General features: G+C 44.6%; 1 protein-coding gene across 1 annotated transcript in view; it reads left to right on the forward strand.

Annotated features, from left to right (window-relative positions):
• Nucleotides 1–15846: 15846 nt before the first annotated feature.
• Nucleotides 15847–22675, forward strand: part of TET1 (tet methylcytosine dioxygenase 1) — a 66166-nt gene continuing 59337 nt past the window's right edge. Inside the window, exon 1 of the mRNA XM_041427226.1 lies at nt 15847–19690. Within this exon, the coding sequence (XP_041283160.1) occupies nt 17762–19690 (1929 nt within the window). The 5' untranslated portion in view covers nt 15847–17761. The remainder of the gene's footprint in view (nt 19691–22675) is intronic.

The following is a 22675-nucleotide window of genomic DNA, read 5'->3' on the forward strand; positions in this document are numbered from 1 at the left end:
CGCGCCGCAGGGGCGGAGCTGGGGGCGGCCCCGCGAGCCCCGGCCGGGCCACGCCGCGGCGCCGGAGGATCGCGTCAGCGGGGCCGGGCCGTCCCTCCGCCGCGGAGCCTGAGCCGCGGGCAGGGCCGGGTTCCGCTTCTCACCCTTTGCCTGCTCCGGGGCACGATGGCGGCATGGAGGCCGTTTGTTAGTGCCCCCGGGGATCGCTTGCTGCTCCCTAAGAACAGCCATCCGCCCATTTCGCCAAGAAATACGTATATTAAGACCTATGGGCGCACATAACCAAAACCTAAAGATCTCTTAATTAGACCCTACTGTAAAATACATCGATTTCTTTCAAGCCATTTAAATAGCTACTTAAGCATGATTATTTCTTTTGTCTACAACTACGGTTTCATACCCAGAAAAAATATTCAGTATGATTATTTATGTGCAAGTTTCAAAACGCATCAGAAGGGGAAACATTGAAAAAAAGAAAAATCAGCGGTTTTAGATTTAGAAAGGTCAAACACTATGATTCCACAGCTGTCAACATTTTGGACAATTTTTTAGATTTTCTGCAATGTCTGTTGATTACAGTGTATAAGGCTTTCCTTTATAATAATAAATACCAGGAGGTATTTGACCTGTTGTCTTCAGCTGCTGAAGATAACACTCACAAGTGTACTCTGGATGCCTGGTGTATGGAGCAAGGAGGGAGCGCACACCTGATGCCTGGTGAGAAAGCCCATGCTGTCAGCTTTTCCATTATTTTTCTGCAGTTACTCACCTATTCCTCATATACTTTTTGCCCCATACATCTTGACCTTGGATTTCAAGCATTTCACATACCAATATGCCTTTTTAAAAAGTTAGTCTTCTAACACAAACCAGTCAAGCAGATCTCAATGCTTGCAAGAGTAAACGGCATCACTTTCCAAGAAAAATTGCCAGAATATTTTTGCTTCCTGCTTGTGTCAAATTGCCTTCAAGAAAAATTACTATTTTTTCCCTTTAATACATTATATTCTTTAAAATTAAGCATGTGTCCGTCTCGGGTTCCCCATCGTTGGGATGACCCCAAGCCAGCCCGATGGTCGAAGAAAGAGTCGGAGTTCTTCGTTTGTGGTTCTCAAGGTCGTTTATTGTTGCTTATCTAAGATGTTTTTTCTCTGGCCTGCCACAGATCTGTCTGGCAGGTTGGTCCGAGGCACACTGCCCACCCCCTGGGCTGGTGCTATCTTTTATACTAAAAACTACGTATACTATGTTGTTTACAATTATTTTCCAATACCTGTCACCTATGTTAGACAGTGACTTTCTACTCTAAACCAATCTGTGAGTGCCAACATCATCCTGAACATGGATGCCAGGGAGAAGAAAGAAGGAGGACAGGGCACGCCCAAATCCCTCCCTCTTGGAGCCCCTGACCCCCATGGACAGAATCCCAAATTCCCCTGTCCAAGGTTCTAAACCCCCCTTATACATGGTTCCAAAATTTTCCCTTCACTCCATGCTTACTATTACTATGCTACTTAGACTTTTGTGACCTGTGACTCTTCATACAAGGTTGGTAATTTCTCCCAGGGGTTAAGATCAAATCCCCAAGTGTTTTTGGTCTTCTGCCAGGGCTCATCAGCCCCCTGCCAGGGGCTCAAGCCATCCAGGTCACCCAGAGGGATGTCCTGGGTTCCAACATGTCAGAATCAAAAAAACTTCCTTTTGCTCTGTTTAATAATTGCATCATTTATATATGTGAGAAATGGCTGTTACAATATTCATTCTTTCCCACAATTAAAAAAATAATAATTTCTTCTACAAAACATCAAATAAGTCCTTCACAGCAGAAAACCCTCAAGCCTTTTTACCTTTTGTAATGTACCTGAATTTTTTTTTTTATTTTTTGAAGTCACTCTTTGTAAGTCTCTTATAGAAAGGCAACTGTTCTGTGAGTTACTGAAGCAGATTTTTTTAAGTCACTGTTGATGCCATTTTCTTCACCCACTTTATATTCTTTTGGGTTTCTGCTCAGGAAAAGCCTCCTCCCACCACAGCAACTATACTGTGTTAACAGCTCCAGCTGTAGGAGCCTAATTTACTGATTTCACACAGAAAAGCATTGCAACTGCACTAACAGCTGAAAGTCATCAAGTTCCTAGAGTTTCACCACAGACTAGAAAAATCAATAATCACATAAATGCACTGCCTCCTCTCTTAGCTATGGGCAGGATATTTCAAGAAGATACTTTGTCAACCCTCATAATTTAGGGAAGGGTGCCTCATGTGTGTGTACTGTTTAGGAAAGCAGTAAAAGAATTACATTGCAAAACTAAACAGAACATCTTGCATAGATATACTAACACATAAAAAAATTCAGCAATGAGCTTTATGTGCCTAGCTTTGCCGGTTTTTTTTAAATACTTACTGTTATAAAGCACTTTCAAGGTCTGTTTTCTTTATTAGAGATTCTAGTAGTTCGTTTGCACCCTTAAATCTTAACATTCTCCCAGTTGTCACTTCATCTTTTTACCTCAAAATGTTTACACCTTTTACAAAATTTCTCTGGTAGCATCTCTTTTATGATACATTCTTAAAAGTCATCAGAAATTTTAATGTCATTTGGGTTACACTCGTGTGTGACACTATGACAGCCTCCCCCAGAAAATCAACAATCAGCAGGGGAGGACATTAAAAATACAATACTCAGGAGCAGAGCTACAAATTTGGAAAAAAAAATCAAGCAGGTAGGTAGTTTTATCAATTGTAATTTGTTCCTGATTTTTTTGTTGTTAAAGATGCTTGGTTTTCTAAGCATATTTTAAATATATATCAATTAAAATAGACTATTTAGGTTCTAGTTAGGTAAGCTGTCCTTGTAGTAGTGGTTGCTGAAAAGATTCTTTTAGTGCTCTTAAAATGCTGGTGTACACCAAGCCCTATTATGGGATAGCTGTTGCCATCAAGTGTCATACCTCTGTAAGCTTTTGAAGTCTTTAGGCTTGCTTCTGGTCTTTACTAGTTAGTGATGTGATGTAATAGCTATCTAGTTACCTGTTCACTTGCCCCAAACCATATCTACAGACATCAGGAGTACATAACTTTCCCCACATGATAATCATTCTTCTTCTGCCACAAAAATCACAGCTTGCAGATACAACCCTAGCAAACCACAGTTCCTCAGGACTGTGCTGTCCCAAACCCTCTTTACCTCTGTCATCAAGAAGCGCTTCTTCCTGAGGTGAGGTGATCAAGAAGCCAAACACAGCAGAGCTCAGGAGGCACCTCCACTGGCAGGGCACAGTCCTGCAGCAGACAGGCAGAGCTGGGGGCTGGGAACAGCCCCCAGCCCCATCCACAGCACAAAGCAGCGCTATAGCACAGCCACAGAGGCAAGAAAGGAACAGGAGGCCCAAAGTAAAGTTAGAGGCAAGCCTGAGGGTCACCTAGAAACTAAATCCAGACAACAAACAAGACCAGAACCAACACACAAAACAAACACATCTACACCAGAGCTTAGACAGGAAGCAATGACCTGGCCAGGCCTGAGCTTAAATGGAGTTCAGGGCCCATGAAGCAGGTGTGTGGGTGGAGGCCCCAGGTGAGGCTGGGCAGGGCCATGAAGCCTTGTGGACACCCTCAGGACCCTGACAAGCCCAGTCAGTGAAGTCTTTAATGAACAGAAATATTGGACTGATCAGTTACTGAGTCTGCAAATACAGTGGGTATTTGTGCACACCCTCAGGATCCTGACAAGCCCAGTCAGTGAAGTCTTTAATGAACAGAAATATTGGACTGATCAGTTACTGAGTCTGCAAATACAGTGGGTCTGGCTAAGCAGGTTCCTTCCTTTTCTTCAGGTGCCTGGAAGAGGTGTGCCCTATGTGACCCCTGTATCACATGGTTTACCGACTTGAAGCATCCAAAACTCTTGGGTCTGTGCATGCACAATTCACCATGTCTCACCAGATGTAATGTTTACCAGCAAGGTACTGCACAATCGCTGCCATGCTTTTTATTACTCATGTACAGTCATGCACTGAAGGGCCAAGATTTTGAATGAAAATAGAAACTGGCAGCAAACTGCTGTCCACTGCAGGTCAGGAACATCTGTCAGGAAATATTTAGAATAAATGCAGTGGGCCTGTATAATGGGTATCAGAAGACGAAACATAGTCCCTTCTGGCCTTATTTCACATAAAATGGTGTTAACCATCTGTGTTCAGTGTGCCTACAAATGCTAACCTGTTTTCAGTGCCAATCAGGCAGGTAGATACTATCTACAGAACCAGGGCCAAGAAAGACTAAATGAGGAAGTGATTGTCAAAACCACAATTAGAATTCAAGAGTTTCTGCATTAAACTCATGTTGTTTGAGACTTTACTCTTTCAGACAGTGCCAACTAACAATGCTGTGGGTGCTTTATCTGATCATCTGCATTACAAATCCAAAGGCACTGACAGTGTTTGGCCTGTGTTCACCTGGATCCACAGGCACAGCACCTCGCAGCAGTGTGGCACACAGGTGGTCACACCTGGGCTGTGAGCAGGCTGGGCACTTTGTCCTGCTGGAGTCCAAGCTAATAAACGTGAGCAGGCTTTGATAAAAAGTGGAAGCTGTAATCCATGTTTTGTAATCACACAAGCAAACAGCTCTAATGTTTCACTATCATCTTTCCACTACAAGGGAAGCAGGGCTAGCTAAGATAGGCCTGCTTAGATCAAATCTGTCCCTTAAAAAGCAGCTTAGGTATCTTTGCGGTATAATTCTCAGAGCTTTTGGTTTGAGAAAGGCTAAACTTCAGCATCAATCTAACCTTTCTTAGCTTGGACTGATGCTGTGCCAGTTGCAGAGGTCTGATGCAGATGACTTCAGGACTAATTCAGGCATACGTGAATAGTTGTGCTTCCAGGGTCAAGGCCCTGAGGGCACTAATAGGTCTTAATGGACCTGACCAGCTGCATCTGGAGTCTCCACCCACATCCTCTGCCCAGGAGCTCTATTTAAGCTCTGCCCTGGCCGAGGAATTGGTTTTGTTTGTTTATAGCTTTAGTTTGGGCTTGACCCCTTCTAGTCTGTATGGACTCTGTTCAGTACTCACTGGGCTTGTGTGTAATTTTTCCTTACTCTATGGGTCTCCAGACCTGTAGTTTGAATTCTTAGTCAAACTTCAGACCTACTTCACTTTCTGAAAGCTGTTTTAATACCTGGCCTTGTGCTTGAATGCAGATGGTGCCCCTGGACCTGTTCTGTTTACCCTGTGTGTGTACAATGGCTGGTGAGGTCCTTGTCCTGCTGGCTGTTGTGTGGGGCTCCCTGTTTCTCAGCAAGCAGCTGCCCCTCACAGCTCCCTCATGTTTACCACAGACTGGAATTTTGCCAGAGCTGCCTGCAATGCAGAGCTACTTACAGGTTTGTGCACTTTATTGCTTCATACCATGCTGTTCAGTTGTATTCATTCTATAAGTGGGTGTCAACTTGTATTTTTTTCTGGAGAAGAGCATGGGTGTAGGAGTACTGTGTTAGACCAAAGGTCCACCAGCTTAAAACCTTACCCAGAAAAATCACCAGTAGCATATACACAGGGAAGGAGGCTTGGGTAGCATACAGGGCCCTCAATGTACTCTTTCAGCTTCAAGTAACATTTAGTTAAAATAGCACTTCTGTGTTGTGTGCTTTTGGTTAAACTTTCTTCCATTATTTTTGCTTTAAAGAAAGAAACTCTCTAAAGCATTTTGCCTCTTCAGTGTGCTGTAGTAAGCAATTCTGTGGTTTGAAAACCTGTTGTATGAAGATGCTGTCTATGTTCTGATTATGTTTGATATATTGCCTTGATAGCCTTTACTTTCGAGAAATAGTTCATTGCTTCTCTAAACACACATTGAGTAAATGAGTATCTCTCTCTGGTATTACTTCCCATGCTGGTTGTTTTTTAGTATATTGGTTGGGATTTCATCCAGACTGCTGCCTTTCTAGGGTGGAAATAGTGGTGCATTTAGCTGCTTCATGTGCTTTTAGGTGCAATTGCTATGTTCTTATGTGTCTTTCAAGTTTCCCTTTGTACCTTTTAAGCAAACCAGAACTGCACATTATATTTGATATATAAGTGCACAAGAGATCTGGGCTAAATAATGATGGTGTAGGGGTGTTTCCTGTTCACTTCCCCCCTTCTTGTGTAATAATCCCTGACACTCTGCTTGAGCACACAGAACAGCTTCACTGCAGCACCTGTCACAGTACCAGGAGCTCTGTTTTGAATGGTAGGAGTTAAGTCAGAAGCTGTAATTTCCATGTTTCACTCCATGTGCTCACTTTGCCTTTTAGTGAAAGGACTTCATCTGCTGTTTTATTGCCCAGACAGTCATTCCTGTGGGATCTTTTTCCAAACATCTAAACTCAGTTTGTCTTGCTAGGCTGAGTATCTTACTGTTGCCAGAAAGGATTGTAATTTGGTGCTACTTGCTTCCCAGGATGGAAGACCTCAGACCATGAGCACATAGGTCTGTAGGTGTGAAAATGAACGATTATTAGTTTTTGTTTGTTCCCTAGCCTTTAGCATGTTTTTAATGGCCCTATGATTGTGCATGTTGCTGCTTTTGATGCTCCTGTTAACCTGTTTATTCTAAATAAACCTTAGGCCTCATTATTTGTTGCTTTCCCTCAAGTTACTAATTTCTTGCTCTACATTTCATTCAAGCTAATAACCTCTAACTTATTCTCATCTCTCCAAGAAACATATCCTGATTATGTGGGGTTTTATCATCAAGTTCCAGTTCCTTCAACTTCTGCTGTGTGCAGCAGTTTAAGAGCAATAGTTCTTTTGCCTATCAAATCACCTGTGATTTTATCTTACAAAAATAGCTTGTACTACCTTATATTTTAGCAGAACAAGTCTTTAGAATGATAAAGTCTTGATATCCAGCCCTAAGGAGGAGATGGAATGGTTACACCAGCAAAGAGAACTTGTGCATTGCTAAAATTTCCTGCCACTGAGGGCAACGGCTCAAAATTCAGGTGTCTGTGATGTAGGTTTCACCTTGTTTCAAATGAAGTGTCTGTGAGCTTGGCTAAGATTCCCAGACTGTATTTCTCTCTCGATGCAAGGAAGCATAGGGCAGGTGGGAAGAGGATGGAGATACAAATTGGTGCTAGGCTACCTACCCACTATCACTGAAGAACAGCATTGACAAGGAGCTGTGCAGATCTGTGCCTCTGCTTCTTCTTTATCACATGGCACTTAAACCAGCAAAACGTTGGCATTTAAAGCGTATCTAGGAATGGATGGATGTGGATAGTACTGCTCACTTGTGTGCAGTAGAAAAGCCTCTCTGCAGGCTCATATTTGACTGGGCTGGCTCACACTTGAAGTGCTTTATATTGCAACAGCTACAGACTTAATAATAATGAAGCCTTTCTAAAAAAGTACTGCTTGGGTATATTGTTTCACAGATCCCATTTCCAACATCTGTTTTTCAGTCTGAAGAGATGTTAGATTTGGTGGCCTGCTTTTCACAAAAGGCTGTGGTGATAATGAGGGGTGGAAGAAGTCGGTCAGTGGACTGACTCTTCCTCTTACCATAACATTTTACTCACTCGTTTCTCTCTGGGAAGGAGCAGCAAATATCATCAGTGGCTCTTAATGAATGAGGTGGGGGATGGGGAAAGAGCCAGGCTCATTATGTTTTACCTCCTTGCGGGAGGGAGAGGGAGGCTCAGAAGATCTCCCTTCTCAGCCAGCTTCTTCCCCATGCTTCTGGGAGTGTTTTTTCCACGCGTGGGATGGCCGGGCCCTGCTGGACGCTGGTGTTCGAGGGTCCTCCTGGATAGTATAAGTAAGGGAAAGGGGTTTTGTCCCCCGGTGAGCCCCTCGCCTGTCACGGCTGACCCGGCTTTCCCTCTCCCAGGCTAAAAAGAAAAGGGTGATTTTATAGAGTGCCATCACCGCTGCTGACCGGGGGGCATGCGGCGTCAAACCACAGCCTCCGCAAGTAACGGGATCATTTGCCTTTTCTCTTATCGCCGTCATTTAATGTTGTTGTTGTTCAATAACCCCCGGCGTTACCAGCCTGGCACGCCGACGGCTGCTCTCGTGGGCAGCCGTGGGGGCACGGCCGCCACTCTCCCTGTACCCGGGGCCGCACCGGGTCACCCCAGAGCGCGGGGGCCTGGGTGGGGTGTGGGGGGCGGCGAATCCCGCTCCAGCCGCGGGGATCCAGGGCGCGTTTTGCCGCCTGCCGGGAGGGCTCGGTGCGGCGAGCGCCCCGCCGAGCCGCCCCCTCCCCGCTCCCTCCCGGAGGGTCCGGCCAGGGGCGACGCCGCCGGAGCACGGAGCACGTTTCGCGGCGCGGGGCTCCTCTCCGCGCCTGGGCTCGTCGCGCCATGGGAGCCGCCCGCCCGCGGGGGCCCGGGCCGTGACCCGCGCCTCGCCGCGCTCCGAGCCATGCCAGCATCGCCCCTTCCTGAGAGCTGCGGGCTGACCGCGCCGCAGCCCTGGTACGTGTGCGGGACGGCTCCCGGGGCTGCTGCGCGCGGGAGGGGGGGAACGGCGGGGACCTCTGCTCTCGGAACCCCACCTTTTTTCTTCCCTTTTTTTTTGATTCCCTCTGTTTTTTCCACTCCTTCCCCTCTCTTATCCCCTTGGCTGGTTGCAAAGTTGAGCTTCGGTAGAGTGGGGAGGGGGAGGTAGAGGCACCGCCGCGGCCAGGCTCGGAGCCCTGCGGCTCGGGCCGTTCCGAGCCGAGGAGGAAGGCAGGCTGGGGGTTATTCAAATGCAAAACGGAGTTTGCTGGCCGAAAAAAACGAAGAAGTCCGTTCTCCCTGGCTGTGCTGGAGCTGCAACAGACAGAGCCTGCCTGGAAAAACCCGCCAGGCAAGAGAAACTGCCTGCAGCCTGCGTGGAGGACAAGGAACAATTAAAAGGGACGCTGCCCGGCCGCAGCGGCCCCCGGCCAGCCGGAAAACCCCGCAGCCCACTCCCGCCGTCCCGTAAAACCGGCGAGCGAGGGCTGTGCAGCATCACCCCGTGGAGGTGCCGCTGGAGTGTGGGGCTGGGGGAGCGTCCCCGCGGGCGGCTCCCCGCCTCGGCCGCGGGAGAAGCCGGGCGCGTCCGGATGGGCGCTGCGGGTCCCCAGCGCCGCCGCTGGGGTCGGCCCCATTGTCTGCAGCCCCGGGGAGGGCTCCCGGGGTTGGGGAGGCACGGCCAGCGGCGGGACCGGGCCACGAGGAGCCGCTGCCTCTCCCGCCGGAGGGCCCTGCCTGCCCCTTCTTCCCTTGGGGTCCGCTTGCCTGCACTAAAGGAACCAGAGCCCTGCAGGGCTGTAGCCTCCGGGGCGCTCCGTGCTTGTCCAGCTGCTCTTGGAGCTGGTAGAGGAGAGGTGCTGGTCTTATGGCAGCTGGAGGCTTGGTGCTGGCGGGAATGCTCCCTGCCGTGCCCGTGAAAGAACCAGGGGAGACGGATGAGGTTCGCCGAACGGGTGAGGAGAAAGGACGCGGCGGCCTGCTGGGAGGCAGGAGCAGCTAACCTTACAAAGGTATGGCTGCTGGGCCCGAGGAGCGAGCAGGGGAACCGGGCTTGTGCCGGCACCGGCCGCAGCAGCAGTCAAAGGAGACGCGCCAGTCGTGTGCCCAGCCTGTCCTACACTCCGCCAGCCTATCCTGCTGCACCCCAAAGATATTTAAAGGGCAACGTAGTCCGCATCACTTGTATCTCGGCCTACGTAGCAGCTAGCCAGCGTGGTGAGATTGCTACTCCTTTAAGGAGGAGAGGGGAACGTGGAGCAGGGCGTGAGCGCACCGATGTCAGCGGAGTGAGGCGACTGACTCTGTAAACACGCTGGCCAGGGTGGCTGCACCAGCGTGCATCTGCTCTGATTCCAGAAATTGTAGTGCGATAATGGCAAAGTGGGCACAGGGTGCAGCATTGGGTATTTAAACATGACTGAGTGGATTTTAAGGCGGAGGTGTCTCTACATTTTCAAGACAATGGAAAAACCTGTGAAAACAATAATAATAATATTCCAAATAATAATAATTCTCCCCAGTTGTGCTCAGGGATTTTTGAGGTACTCTTGTGGAAAGGCAGAAAGCTATTCTGTGGTGTAATTACCCTGTTTTCTTTATGTCAGTCAACACCAATTAGGAAAACGGATTGAACTGGAAAAATTTAGCATTCAGTCTTGGTCTGGGCAGGTAGCCTGGTCTACCCTGACTGTAAAGAAGGAGAAAGCTGGTTCATGCTTTTCTGGGGTAGTTGCTCTGCCGGCACAAGGGGTGGTGGTGGTTGCTCTTGGAAGGAGGGTCAGTCCCTCAAGATAAGAATTTGTTGTGCTTGGAGGAGACAAGGGCAGACTGAGTTGTGTAAATCAGGTAACTGGGGAAGAACTCAAGGTGAGATGTACCAAGGAACTTTGATATTCACAGTTTCTGTAAGACCTAATTCTTCACTATGTAGTAATTAAAAATCTTCACTAATAGTATTTTATTATGAGTGACATGGTTGTTGAAGCTGGCCTAAGCACTTCCATTCTGCTTTCTGTTTTCAAATACTTAAAATTTCAAAACACCTATCAGGATGAAATTTTCCAGGCTTAATCTTTGCCTGAAGGTTCTTCCCTCCACCTCCCCCTTCTTTTAGCTGAGTTTGAGATAAAGTGATTCAGTTAATGGTAGTGGGGGGTTTTTTGCCTTTTCTTGTTTTTAAGGAAAGGCAAACTCCCTGAAGAATGTAGTCATATTATCAAAAAGAAATGAAGTGCTTTAAACATCACAGATGCAGAATTAGAGATGCATGTTATGAGATAGGGTGTTTTGTTTGGTTTGCTTGCTTTTTTGTATTCAAATATATCTGGAGTGTTCTGGTGGATGGGGTTTTTCTTCGATGAGCCTTTAGAAATTACTTGGTATATTTTTACTTTTTAGCATTCCTCCTCTGAAGGTCAGTGCTTGGCTGCACTGCACATAGGTTCAAGTAAGCCTGTGCTCCTGCCTGGCTGAAGGGAGGATGCTTGCACATGTGGTGTGAGTCTTCACAATTGATTTTTGGTTCAGGTTGTGTATATGAGGCTTAATCTGGTTTGTGGTTTAGGTAGTGCAGTTCCTTGCCACAGTTCTATTTTTTTTGGTTTTTCCCCTAGTTGTTCTAATAGAGCTTTCTCCAAACTAGGAGAAGGTTTTTTTGTGGTATCTTTTTATCTGTGTGACCCACTGTGTAGGCTCCAAGGTGCATGAAGTCATTGTGCAGTGCTAACCATGGCCATCTCCTGCTGGATTCATGGAGTGTACCTATTTCACAGCAGCCTGCATCTCCTTATGCAGTGAGGTGGCTGCTCTGCCTCATCCTCTAAACACAGAGGTGGCCTTCTGGAGCCAGCAAAGACAAAAATTTAGGATGAAGGCCTTGGTGCTTGGTCTGCTCAGCATCATCCTGTTTTGCTGATGAGTGAGTAAAGGACTGTGCTTTATGTGCCTTTGTCTGTGAGACTGAGGTGGCATCCTGCAGTGCCTGTCCCACATTCGAATGCTACTGGAAAGTGTTGCCTTAAGCCAAAGTTTAATATATGTGGATGAAATATGTCCAGTTGCTTAAGAATGGCGTAGTCCTGTAACATAAAGCACAAAATCTCTGTGAAGGAGAATGGAGTGGGGAGGCCGCTGTGTATGAAGTAACTCATGGTACTGAGATGGCAGATGAGAAGTTTCAGTTCTATTTCTTACCCAAAGCCAAATGTGTATTCAAGGATTACAGAGGGGGGAAAGGGAAAATTAAAGCTGATTCTCCCCTCCTAACCCATTTCCCTTCTTTTCATATACAAAGTGCTCTACAGAGCAGTGAGTAGATGCAGGGAACTAGGCCAAATTGGAAAGCAGGTTGGCTTTGGTGGAGCTGGGAAGGATATGCAGATGCTATGACATGCTTTTGCACCTGAGGGTCAGATTTTTTTAATGTCTGTCTTCTCTGGTGTCTCTTGCTTCTTCCTTTAGAGCATTTGCTGCCAGAAGATGAGGTGGTTTTGAATTCTAAATTGTGCATCTGAGCTTTTGTGACAGCTTAGTCACATTGTGGCCCTTATTGCCTGGGACCTGCATATTTTTGAGTGGCTCTTAGGAAAACCTCCAGATCTGTTTCTCCTAAGGGCAAATGTCAAGGGACTTTTTAAACGCTAAACATGGAAACAAAATGTACTTGAGTACATCTGACTGCAGAGAAGCCAGGTGACTAGTGACACTAGTGACTGCTAGCTGTGTCTTTTTTTCCGTTTAGTGCTCTGTTCGTTGCCATTTTTCACAACACCATAAAAATCCTGCCATCATTTTTTGTGAGGACACATTGTCTAGTATCTTTCTTTTTCCCCCCTGCCATCTTCCAACGAGAATCAAATTATGTAAGAATCTTGATTGTCAGTCTCTAGAATGAAAATTTGCTTTGTATTTTTTTACCCATTTGTGTAAACTTATTTGGGTGGGTTTGGAGTTTTTTTGTTGGTTGGGGGTTTATTGGTTTTGGTTTTGTTTTTTTCTGGAGGCATTCTGGCAGTATGGGGTTAAATTTCATAATTACTTTGTAGGTAGAATTCTCATTATAATTGTTTGGAATTCTGAGAAGAGACAGGACTAAAAGATTTAGCCTTTGATTAGCTTTTTTAGCAGTATTTGTTGAGGATTATAGCAGTCAGTGGAATTGTTCCAGATTTATTACCATGAATGAACAAAACTTAAGCAACTGGCCTTAAAACCAGCTTTCAGCTTTGCACATGGATTAGGAGAGATAAGTTGCCTCAAGTAATAGACAGCTTCAGGATGCACTGATACTATCTAGGGCAGTTCCCTGCAAAACCTCCTGTCACCTATTGCCCCTTTTACATCCTGGGGCTGCCTGTGCTCCCCTGCCAAGGATGGCAGAAGAAAGCACTGAAGTAAATTTGTTTCTCTCCAAGATGGTAGAAAACTGACAAGTTATTATATTGCCCCATAAGGTTTATGTTTTATAATCCTGTTGAGTCCACATAGATGTTTTGGAAATATAATTAATTGCTTGTTGTGAAATATGACCAATGTGGTAGAGCCATTTGTTGTCCTTAAGGAGCAGTGTGAGATGATTTGCAACTGCTGCAGATATCAACAGTCCTTGCCAGTGCTTTAAATGGAAAAGGGAAGGTAAAATATTTCCTAGTGTTACAGGAAAAGAACTTGAACACCAACCTTGCAGTTACCTAATAGTCTGATGCTAACTGTGGAAGAGGAAACAAAGAAATAGCCAAGTAATTTGTAGGACAGGTTATTTAAAATGTCAGGACAGTTTTTAGCTAGCAGTTAAGGTGGTTTTGGCAGACTAGCATTCAAGACTAGGGTTTTTTGTTTTTTTGTTTTTTTTTTTTTGGGGAAACTGATAACTCTTGCTGACATTTTCCTGAGAGTGTAAGATCACCTTGCAGGTCAGGTACTCGAAGTCACAGACAAATATAACTAAAGTGAAGCATCCACCCCTCCCCCCCAAAAAATTTTCTTTGGGGGTCTAGTCAGATCTCTTCTGAAAAACCTAAAGTCACTGCAGTGACAAAATTGAAACTGAATGGATTCAAGTGTTGCTGTTTTTGTGACCCTGTATTGTCATCTCTGAGTCAGACAAAGTCTTTGCCATCCTTTATAATGCAGCATTTAAAACCAGGCAATTTCCAGGCAATTTCCTACTAATATCAGCATTCTTCTTCTAGCAAAAAAAAAGGGAAGTCTTGAACCACACTGTTCATAGCCACTATAATTTTAGCCCTGAAGAGAAGCAATGCTTTGGCATTGGTAGTTTTTTACATTCTTGCCAGACAGGTGTGTTTCTCTGTATAAAAAAATTTTTAAAAAAAGAACAAAACCAACCAGAGAATTCCAGGATGATCTTGCCTCTTCAATCCTGAAGCAATTTTGCAGTTTTTAAATTGTGCAATGGCAGAATGGTTTGAGTGGGAAGGGACCTTAAAGATCAACTCATTCCAAGCCCCTGCCACGGGCCGTGACCCCTTCCCTTAGCCCAGGTTGCTGCAAGTCCCATCCAACCTGGCCTTGGACACTTCCAGGGATGGGGCAGCCACAGCTCCTCTGGGCACCCTGTGCCAGGGCCTCACCTCCCTCACAGGGAACAACTTCTTTTTAGTGTCTGATGTGAACTTGGCCTCCTTCACCTTGAAGCTATTCCCCCATTCCTACCCCTGTCCAAATGCATGTAAAGTCATGCTATCATGTCATTGTAGTAATGATCAAAAAAGTTACCAAACTGTCAGAAATTAAGCTTCTGATTTGTAAATTTGATAGTCATGCTTCCTGAACTTCCATAATAACAGCTACTACTGGTGTAAGCAAACTATATGAGTGAAGCATCATTCACATTCAGTATTCTCAAAAATCCAGTCAGTTTCCACTGCAGACCTCCTGTATTCTCTGGTCATTCTGCTTCTGTTTTAGGCTGATAAAGAGAAAAGACTTTATCACTTCCATCCCCCTCTTGAGTCACACATTGCTGTGTTGCCTGACCTTTGTTGATGGCTTGCTTTCTTCCTTGGTCTCCTGGCTATAGGCTCTGAAAGTAGCTGGCATTTATTCTCCTGCCGCTGTTGTGTAGCTCCTCCTGTAGCTGATGGCTGCAGATGTGCTTGCTCCTTGCTTACAGCTGGTTTTGCAGCCTTCCAGGCTCTCCTTTGGAATGAGGATCCCAGTCTCTTGTCACAACCCCAAGAAACTGGGGAGGATTTTTGCAGGCTGCCAACAACTATTTCATGGACCTGCTGGTGTGATGCCCTTTTTGATTCATGGAGTGACTCCTAATGGCCATGTCCCCCTTCCCCCATGTGCCTCCAGAGAAGGGTGGGGGGAGAAGGGTGCTCGGATTACCTTCCTTTCAGTGTTGTATTTGTTTCACTATTTCACTGTCTGACCCAACTTTTATGGAGAGCTTCTGTGGGAGCTGTTCAGGTCTCTTCTGCGACCTTTGAAGCGTCACCCACAGCTATAAACAACTGCGTGTGTCTGCTTAGTCTCTCTTAGGCTGGCTGTGTTACTGTGTAAAATTTATTCAGCTTGTTCACTGTGTGTTTGGTGGGCACTGTTTTCTGTGCTGACCTCAGAAGTGTGTTTAGCCTTGTCTTGTGCAGCGCTGCTGGCTCTAAATGGTGTTTGTGTGTGTGAAAAAGCCTGCTGTCTCAGTAATCATGTTCGTCGGATATGCAGTATGAAGATGTGATACAAGATAATCACATCACGTTTAGATAAGATACTTGCTTTGTATGTTGTAGTACAGAGGATCAGTTGGCTTGCTATAGCTGAGTAAATAAGAGACAGGCTTCAAAATGCTTTAAATAAGCTACTCAGAAAGAGTTTGGGGAGTTACTGTTAGCCTTGGTGGGTGCTGTGGCCACGGGGCAGCCTGTGACAGAACAGCTGGCCAGAAGCAGGATGGCTGGCAGTGCGCTGCTTTGGGGAGCAGCAGCCTGGTGGCCCCACACAGAGGCCATGTGAGTTGGCTGTGCTTGGGGCAGTGCTCTTGGGCTGCATTAGCAACACTCTCCCCACCTTCAGCAGAGCTCAGAGCAGCCTGTGGGGAAGTGATCTCTGTGAGAGCACTCTTTTGGCTTCAAGGTGGGGATTGAGGTCACAAGAGGGAGTGGTGATGTCAGGAACCTGGTTGCGCTCTTCTTTCCTTTTCTATTTCCTTTAGAAGCCAAATTCCCTTTCTTTTACTTCCATTTGAGGTCAGGATTTTAGACCCTGTTATGTTTGCCCAATTATCCAATCACAAAAGGCCAAACAAAATTAAATGTAACAATAATTTTAATAAAATTTAAATGAAATAGTTTAGAATATATAAAATTGAATACATTCAATAAATTGACAGTATAATTTGGTTATAATAAAATATAGTCTGGTTCGGGTAATGACGCATAAGCAAAATTACCGCGGGGTACGGAGCGCGAGGGCCTTGGGACCCCTGCCACCTCACGTACAAGCTTGCCAAGCCCAAAATTCCCCCCTTTATACTGTCTATTATCAGCATCCCCTCCTATTTTCGATTCATCACACTGGTGTCTCCACCTTCATCTTCACCGCGCATGCGCCACCATCTTTTTTTGGGGGTCGCACCACTCTTTGGGGGTCGTCCAGATGAAGGCCGCTCCTCTTCATCAGGTGTCCTTTATTTCACCTTTGGGTTACACATGCGCACCAAGCTAATACCATGTATGCCAAAACCAAAATTATATAAGCCAATATAATAAATCTTGTAAATTAACATATTTCTGATTTCCACCCAAGTTTTCCCTCTTTCAGTTAATTTTAGCAAGCTTTATCTGACTCCTTTTCCTGCCTTGAACATCTGCAGAAGATAATGGGGGGGGGTGGACCCTTCCCCTCCGCTTTCCTAGCTTTTTACCTTTTTAACCATTTTGTTATCTCCAAATATTGATTACTATATCCATATTGATTACTGTTTCAATTTTATCAGCACGAATCACACCTATTTATCACAGACACCATCCCCGTACTTTTTGTTCAACCATTTCTTGGCCTCTTCCCATCAATGAGAGGTGCAGAAGGCCTGGAGGAGGCTTAAGGAATGATGGTGAAGGAAAGGTACTTTCCTGCTGGAGAATATAGATCCTCTGGCTCTGCCTGTTCCCATTTTAAGGGCCCTTGTCTACCCATGTGATTATTCATACAGCTAAGTAAAGCTTCTAAAGCCTTCTATAGGTACTTAAATAGCACTATGTGCTTAAAAATATGTACTTGTGAGAATTTCTGTACTTTTAAAAAGCCCGCCTTGAAAGAAGTTGGTTTGGAGCATGAGAAATTTGTTGTATCTTTTGAGATGATTCAGTTTGTTTAGGGAGTTGGGGGACCTGTGCATTGCAGCTGTGGCTGGGGACAAAAGCTTGGGATAGATGTGTGGTGGTTTTTTGAAGGTAAATTAAGTCTTAGTGATGAAGCAGAGACATCTGCCTTGCATAAAGCAGGATATAGGCAGACAGTATGGAATTAAGGGTTGGAATGTAATACATTGTGCTGTGAAGGTATTCTGGAAGGTAACACTGGGAAAGACCATTCTTCCCTAGTGCAGTTCCCCTGTAAAATCACAGATTGATCTCTTTGGGGAGCTACTTACTTATCCCATTTTATATGGAAATTTACCACGATGGGCTACCAGTGGGTGATGAAAGAATGATAGATGCCCTGGTGATGATATATTGAGTACACACAAAAAATAAACTCAGCTTTGTTCTTTTGTGCCTGAATGTCCTTACACTGATAAATATTAACTTCTTACTGAGGAGAAGGGTATTAGTTAATGAACTGTTAATAAAATTGGCAAAATAAAACTTTTTAGTGCTGACATAAAATAGTAAATATGTGATGTTGCCTGGTCATTTGAGTTCGGTTTACTTCTTTGTGTTACAGGCATTTAGGCAAGCTTTTTATTTTGTAGTATACTAATATTTTAAAAGCATTTGTGCTAGTTGAACATAATGCCCAATACTGCTAATTCTGATTCTACCTCTGTATTTTTAAATATTAAATTATTTAAAAAATATTTAAAATTATTTTTAAATATTAAAAATAGCTGAAAATATGTGCACTTTTTAAAATTGGAAGTATATTAATGCTGTTTTGTATCTTTTTCTGTTTCAGAGTTGACGTTGTATGAGCGCAGAAAGCAGCAATGGGAGTATGCAGTTTTCTACTGAAGAGGTCTCTCAAGAGCTCATGATTTTTTTTCCATCTCTCCTCTTAACACTCCTCCTGCTCTGCAGACATGGCTCACCATGCGAGGCCTTCCAGATCAGCCAAAAAAGAAGAGTTAGGCAAAAGGAAAACTAACCAGAGCAAAAAGAAATCTAGCCAAGTGAGAAAGAAAACCACAAAGGCTTCCACAAAAGCTGTTAGTTCTGGAAAAGGTAAAAAGCCAGTGCAAGAAAAAGATGTTAAGAAAAAACAGCAAGAAAAGAAACCAATCATGAGCTCTTCAGGTAGACTTCTCAGGAGCAGTGTAACCAGAACCTTGTCTGGAGCATCTTGGGTGAGTTTGGAGAAAGCTGACAATATCCTCTTTCACAGCCAGGATTCTTTCAGCATCAATGGCTTCACGATGGCTCTCCGTAACCGATCCTTCTCCAGAAGATTTTCCCAAACTCCAATAATTGCAAAGCCCAGGAAAGCTGCAGCTCAAAAAAGGGTAGAAACAAAGGAAAAACATGAACAAGAAGCCCTGGCAGTAGTAGAAGAGAAAAATGATGAAACAGATGAAATAACTTTGAAACAAGATTTAGCTCAAAATGAGTTAGCTGCTCTGCCTGAAGAAGGCTTTCTGTGTGGTGCAGATGAAGAGCCTGTTATCCCATGTGCCAGTCAGCATGAGGAGGCAGAAATACCTGAAACAGATGACTCCATTCCAAACAGTCAGGTAACTGATGATGGTACAGAAGCTTCAGAGGTGAAATCTAAGCATGAAGACCTGCCCTGTGAGCAGATACTCAGTGATCTTGATACAGGTAGTTTGGCTGAAGCATTTGTTGAAGATGCTGCGCTGGTACTTCCATCTTCTCCTTCTGACTCTGGAATTGCCTCTGAATCAAACTCGAAGGTACATGCAGAGGCTCCCTTCAGTGTGGTGCCTAACAGTACAGACCCTGACTCCAGCACTGTTGATACCTCAGGCCTCAGCTCAGCAGTACTGATAGAGTCGGTCACACTTGCCAAATTCCACATTGGAGCAGGGTTGGACATGGTGCTACCTAGGACAGAACAAGACTTGGATTCTGCATCTCTAGTTACCTCTGAGTTTAACTCACAGGAACATTTGTTAGAAGATGCAAGGTCACTGGCAGCTTCCTGCTTGAAGGCAGGCTGGGATTTAGAGTCTGAGAATAAAGACATTGGTTCAAATTCCAGTTCTGTAGCTGCCTCTGAATCAAATTTGCTTTTACATTTTGAAGGTGCAAACTCACTTGCGGAATACCCCATGAAACTGGTTGTGGATTTTGTACCCATTCACAGAGAACTTGATTCAAATTCAGATTTGAGCTTTACAAAAGAAAATTCAGAATTTGACGCAAAGAACATATTTAGAGTATGTGAACCAGTCTCCAATACCTCTTTAAACAATATTGAAGTAGAGGACATTGAACAGCTTGTTAAATGTATTGATGCAGAGACATTAATTTTGAATTCAGGGTATGTCCCCACTTTATCTTCAGATTTAGAAAAAAGCACAGTTGAGAAAATCTCTGCTGAAAGCTCTGGACAATTCTCTGCAGGTTTTGTTTCAGAGTTGCCTTCGTGCATGGAAATCTCTGCTCTTGCCTCAGAAAAAGCCATAAATGCAGATTTGCCAGCTGACTCAAGACTGCAGCATAATGATTATTCATCACAGCTGGGAAGTGTCGGAGTAAGCTTGAATTTGGTTCAGGACAACGTGAGCAACAGCACTGAAGCAGCTGAGGCCTCAGGGCCATACTCTCTTAAAAATCCAGCTGGTGATCACCCTCTTCCATATTCATCTCTGCTCCCTATGCTGGAGAAAAAGAAACGAAGGCGCTGTGGAGTGTGTGAGCCCTGTCTGCGGAAAACCAACTGCGAGGAATGCAGCTGCTGCAGGAAGCGCAAAACGAGCCACCGGATATGCAAGAAGAGAAAATGCGAAGAACTGAAAAAGCCACCGCCACCAGTCACGCTACCTTTTGAGGTAAGACAAAGAAGCTGCAAATTAAGTCACTCTCTTTAGTCTTGAGGTGCATCTTAAAATTCTGCAAAGGGAAGTGCTGGCCACATTACAGCTTCAGGGAGTTCAGGTGGCTGTTGGTGCTAACAGGTTGTACAGTCACTTCCTCTTGTCATCTACAGGACTGTAGGTTAGAGTGAGCTGGAGTTAGTCTTGTTCCTGTTTTATAAATCAAAGGTAAATGTGGCTTTAACTCTGTGTCCCAGGGTATGTTGGCCAAAAGAATGGATAAATTGGAGTGCATAAAGAAATGAGGAAGATTTAGGCACAGAAAGTGGGAAGGAGGGACATTGAGGGTAGTCTTAAGAGACTGTGAATTACAAAGGAGAGTGTTAGTATTCTAAAATACTGAAGGCTAAAAGCAAAGGAAGGCGTGTTTTCTGCTCTTTGGTTCAGTTAAAGTAATTTGCTTGTGATGACAGATTTGGTGAAAATCAATTTATAAACTTCATGACCAAGTTGTAGCTGCATTTTCCCCTTTCACATCTCTCTGCCTTTCTAATTGTCTATTCTTCTGTTTCTCTCATTTCACTTCTCTTTCCTCTCTCCCTTTGTCTTTTACCACATTCCCCAAACATACTTTCTTTTTCTGTGTTTCCTACTCATTTTTCTGACCCATCAGCCTTTTATAACCCAGGTCATAACTTTTGGAACAAAGAGGAGGGGAAAAGAGAGTCTGTATGCCCATGTGATAACAGCACTGACCTTCTGAGGGATTTCAGTTTCAAGATCAGGCTTTAAATCAGGTAAGTAGGGAGTTGAACAGAGATTTCCCACATCCCAACTGAACTCCCTGACCTCTGAGCTGCAGTGTGACTCTGCAGTGCTGGGTCCTGCTGGGAGTGTTTTCTTCATAGGATCCAATAGTACCTGAACCACAGAGGGGGAGAGGCTGTCTTGGTAGTTAAATCACTGGGACATTTGCCTTGGGATGTGGGAAACTGAGGTTCAAGTCTCTGCACACCAGCGTGTGCTCTGAGAGGAGCAGTTCACACTGGGGAGAATGCACCTGCAAAACCTTTCTCCAGAGCAGTTTCATGAAAATGGTGTGTTCTTACGGCAGGTAGGAATTCCTGTCAGCTGTGGAGGTCTCAGGAGAGCTCCTGTTGGCACTGCCCTGTCCTGTGCTTATCCAGGCTTGGCAGAGAAGTCCCTTCTGGTTTTCAGGTGGGCAAGCAGAAAGCAGAATCCTGTAGCAGTGAGGGATATGGTATATTCCCCTTTGTGGGGGAAGTATATTTTAAGGTATGATGTTTAGGGAAGTAGGCTTAAACAGTTTGGCTCAGAATTCATTCAAAAACCTCTTTCTGTTTCAGCTGCTCCTTAATGCTCTTAAAAAATAAGTGAGGAGAGGGACAGCTGTAATGTGACTCTAAAATAGATATTAAAACAATAATGGTGGTAGAGACTTATCCTGACCTTTTACAGCAAAAGAGTAGTGACATTGTCCTTCTGTGTATTTAGTCAGTGGGACTGAAGAGAAGTTAATGGGAGAGGATTTGTAGAGTTGAGATAGGAAGTGATCTAAAAGCCATGTTTTCAAAACAGTTTTGGCAGGGTCAGTGAAAGGAAGCACTCCAGCTTTTCTGTCAACCTTTGTTTTCCAGGCTAATCATACTACTTTTCTTGTTGCTTAGCCTGACCTACTCCTTGCAGATTAGCTTTGCCCTTCACCTTTGTCCTCTCTGGACACTCCTTTTACTTTCTTTATGAGAGATTCCTTGTTTTTATTCTTTTCTTTGGCAGCTTTTATTTTGGTGTGTTTTTATTTCATTAGAGTAGCCACATTCTGTATGATACATTCAGAGCTGCACCAGAAGCCTCCTTCATTTCTTGTTAAATTTTCTATGAAATTTCAGTGTGCTGCATGGAGGAAATGAAGCATTCCTGACATTTAAGAACATGTCAGGTATTTTCTTTTAAAATTGTATTTGAATAAAACCTGGTACCTTTTCAGATATTCCTAGAAAGAGCTTTTGCTTCATTTGCTTCATTTTCAGTCTCTAGAAACTGTGGTCTGAGGAAATGAGAAAGTATTTCTACAATGTTATATCAGCTCTTTCAAGGTGTTGAGATGGGGAAGCTGTTGGGGGATGGGGAATGCTATCACTCAGTTTAGCAGCTATCCTTTAGATAAGATTGCAGGGAATTCCATTGTTTTCCCAGACTGGTAGTACCGGGACTTCTGTGGCAGTAATGTGTTTCAAATAGGAAGCAGCTGAGGAAAACCCAAAACTGTAGGTCTCTGTCCATGGTATGGAAAGTGAATATAAATAATGAAAAGAAATGAGGTTGGCTTCAGTGTGTTCATTGTTCAGAAGAGTCATGCTTCTTTCTCTCATGTTGGTGGAATGTAAGCATTTTTTGGAGGTGATTCACTGGGAGGAGGGTGTAGGGGGATAGAGCAGGAGCATAGTTTAAATGTTGGTGTTTTGCCTTAAAGGGATTATCTCTCCCCCTTTCTAACTAAAAAGTGCAAAAGTCCCAGTGAAGTCAGTCAGAGCTGTGTGCATTAAACGGCTGTATAGCCACTGTGGGGGTTGGCAGTCCATACCTGCTGCTTAGGAAAGAAAAAGTGTTGGTTTTCTTTAGGAACTGACATGGATTTACAGTTACAGGAGTAAGGCCTGGCTGGTAGAAGCCATCAATGTAAACTGAAGTGCATATTCCAACACCCGTGCCCACGTGTGCACAAGCACTCAGCCCTTGGAGAAATTGGAACTGGCAATAGTTAGGTTGCTGTTATTTCCATTAATTCACACATAATCCAGATAAAGATTTGAAAACTATATTGGACTTGAAAAATACCATTTAAAAATATCAGCCACATAAACATTAAGTGATATTGTACCTTCCTGAATGTAATGGGTTTTGCAGAGATGTGGCATCATGAAAGTCTGGATATAAGGCATTGTGGGCTCCAGTTCCCAGCCCCTGTGTGGAGCAATA

The sequence above is a fragment of the Onychostruthus taczanowskii genome, unplaced genomic scaffold (assembly GCF_017590055.1).
Source record: "Onychostruthus taczanowskii isolate IOZ18803 unplaced genomic scaffold, ASM1759005v1 scaffold98, whole genome shotgun sequence".
NCBI classification, from domain to species: domain Eukaryota; kingdom Metazoa; phylum Chordata; class Aves; order Passeriformes; family Passeridae; genus Onychostruthus; species Onychostruthus taczanowskii.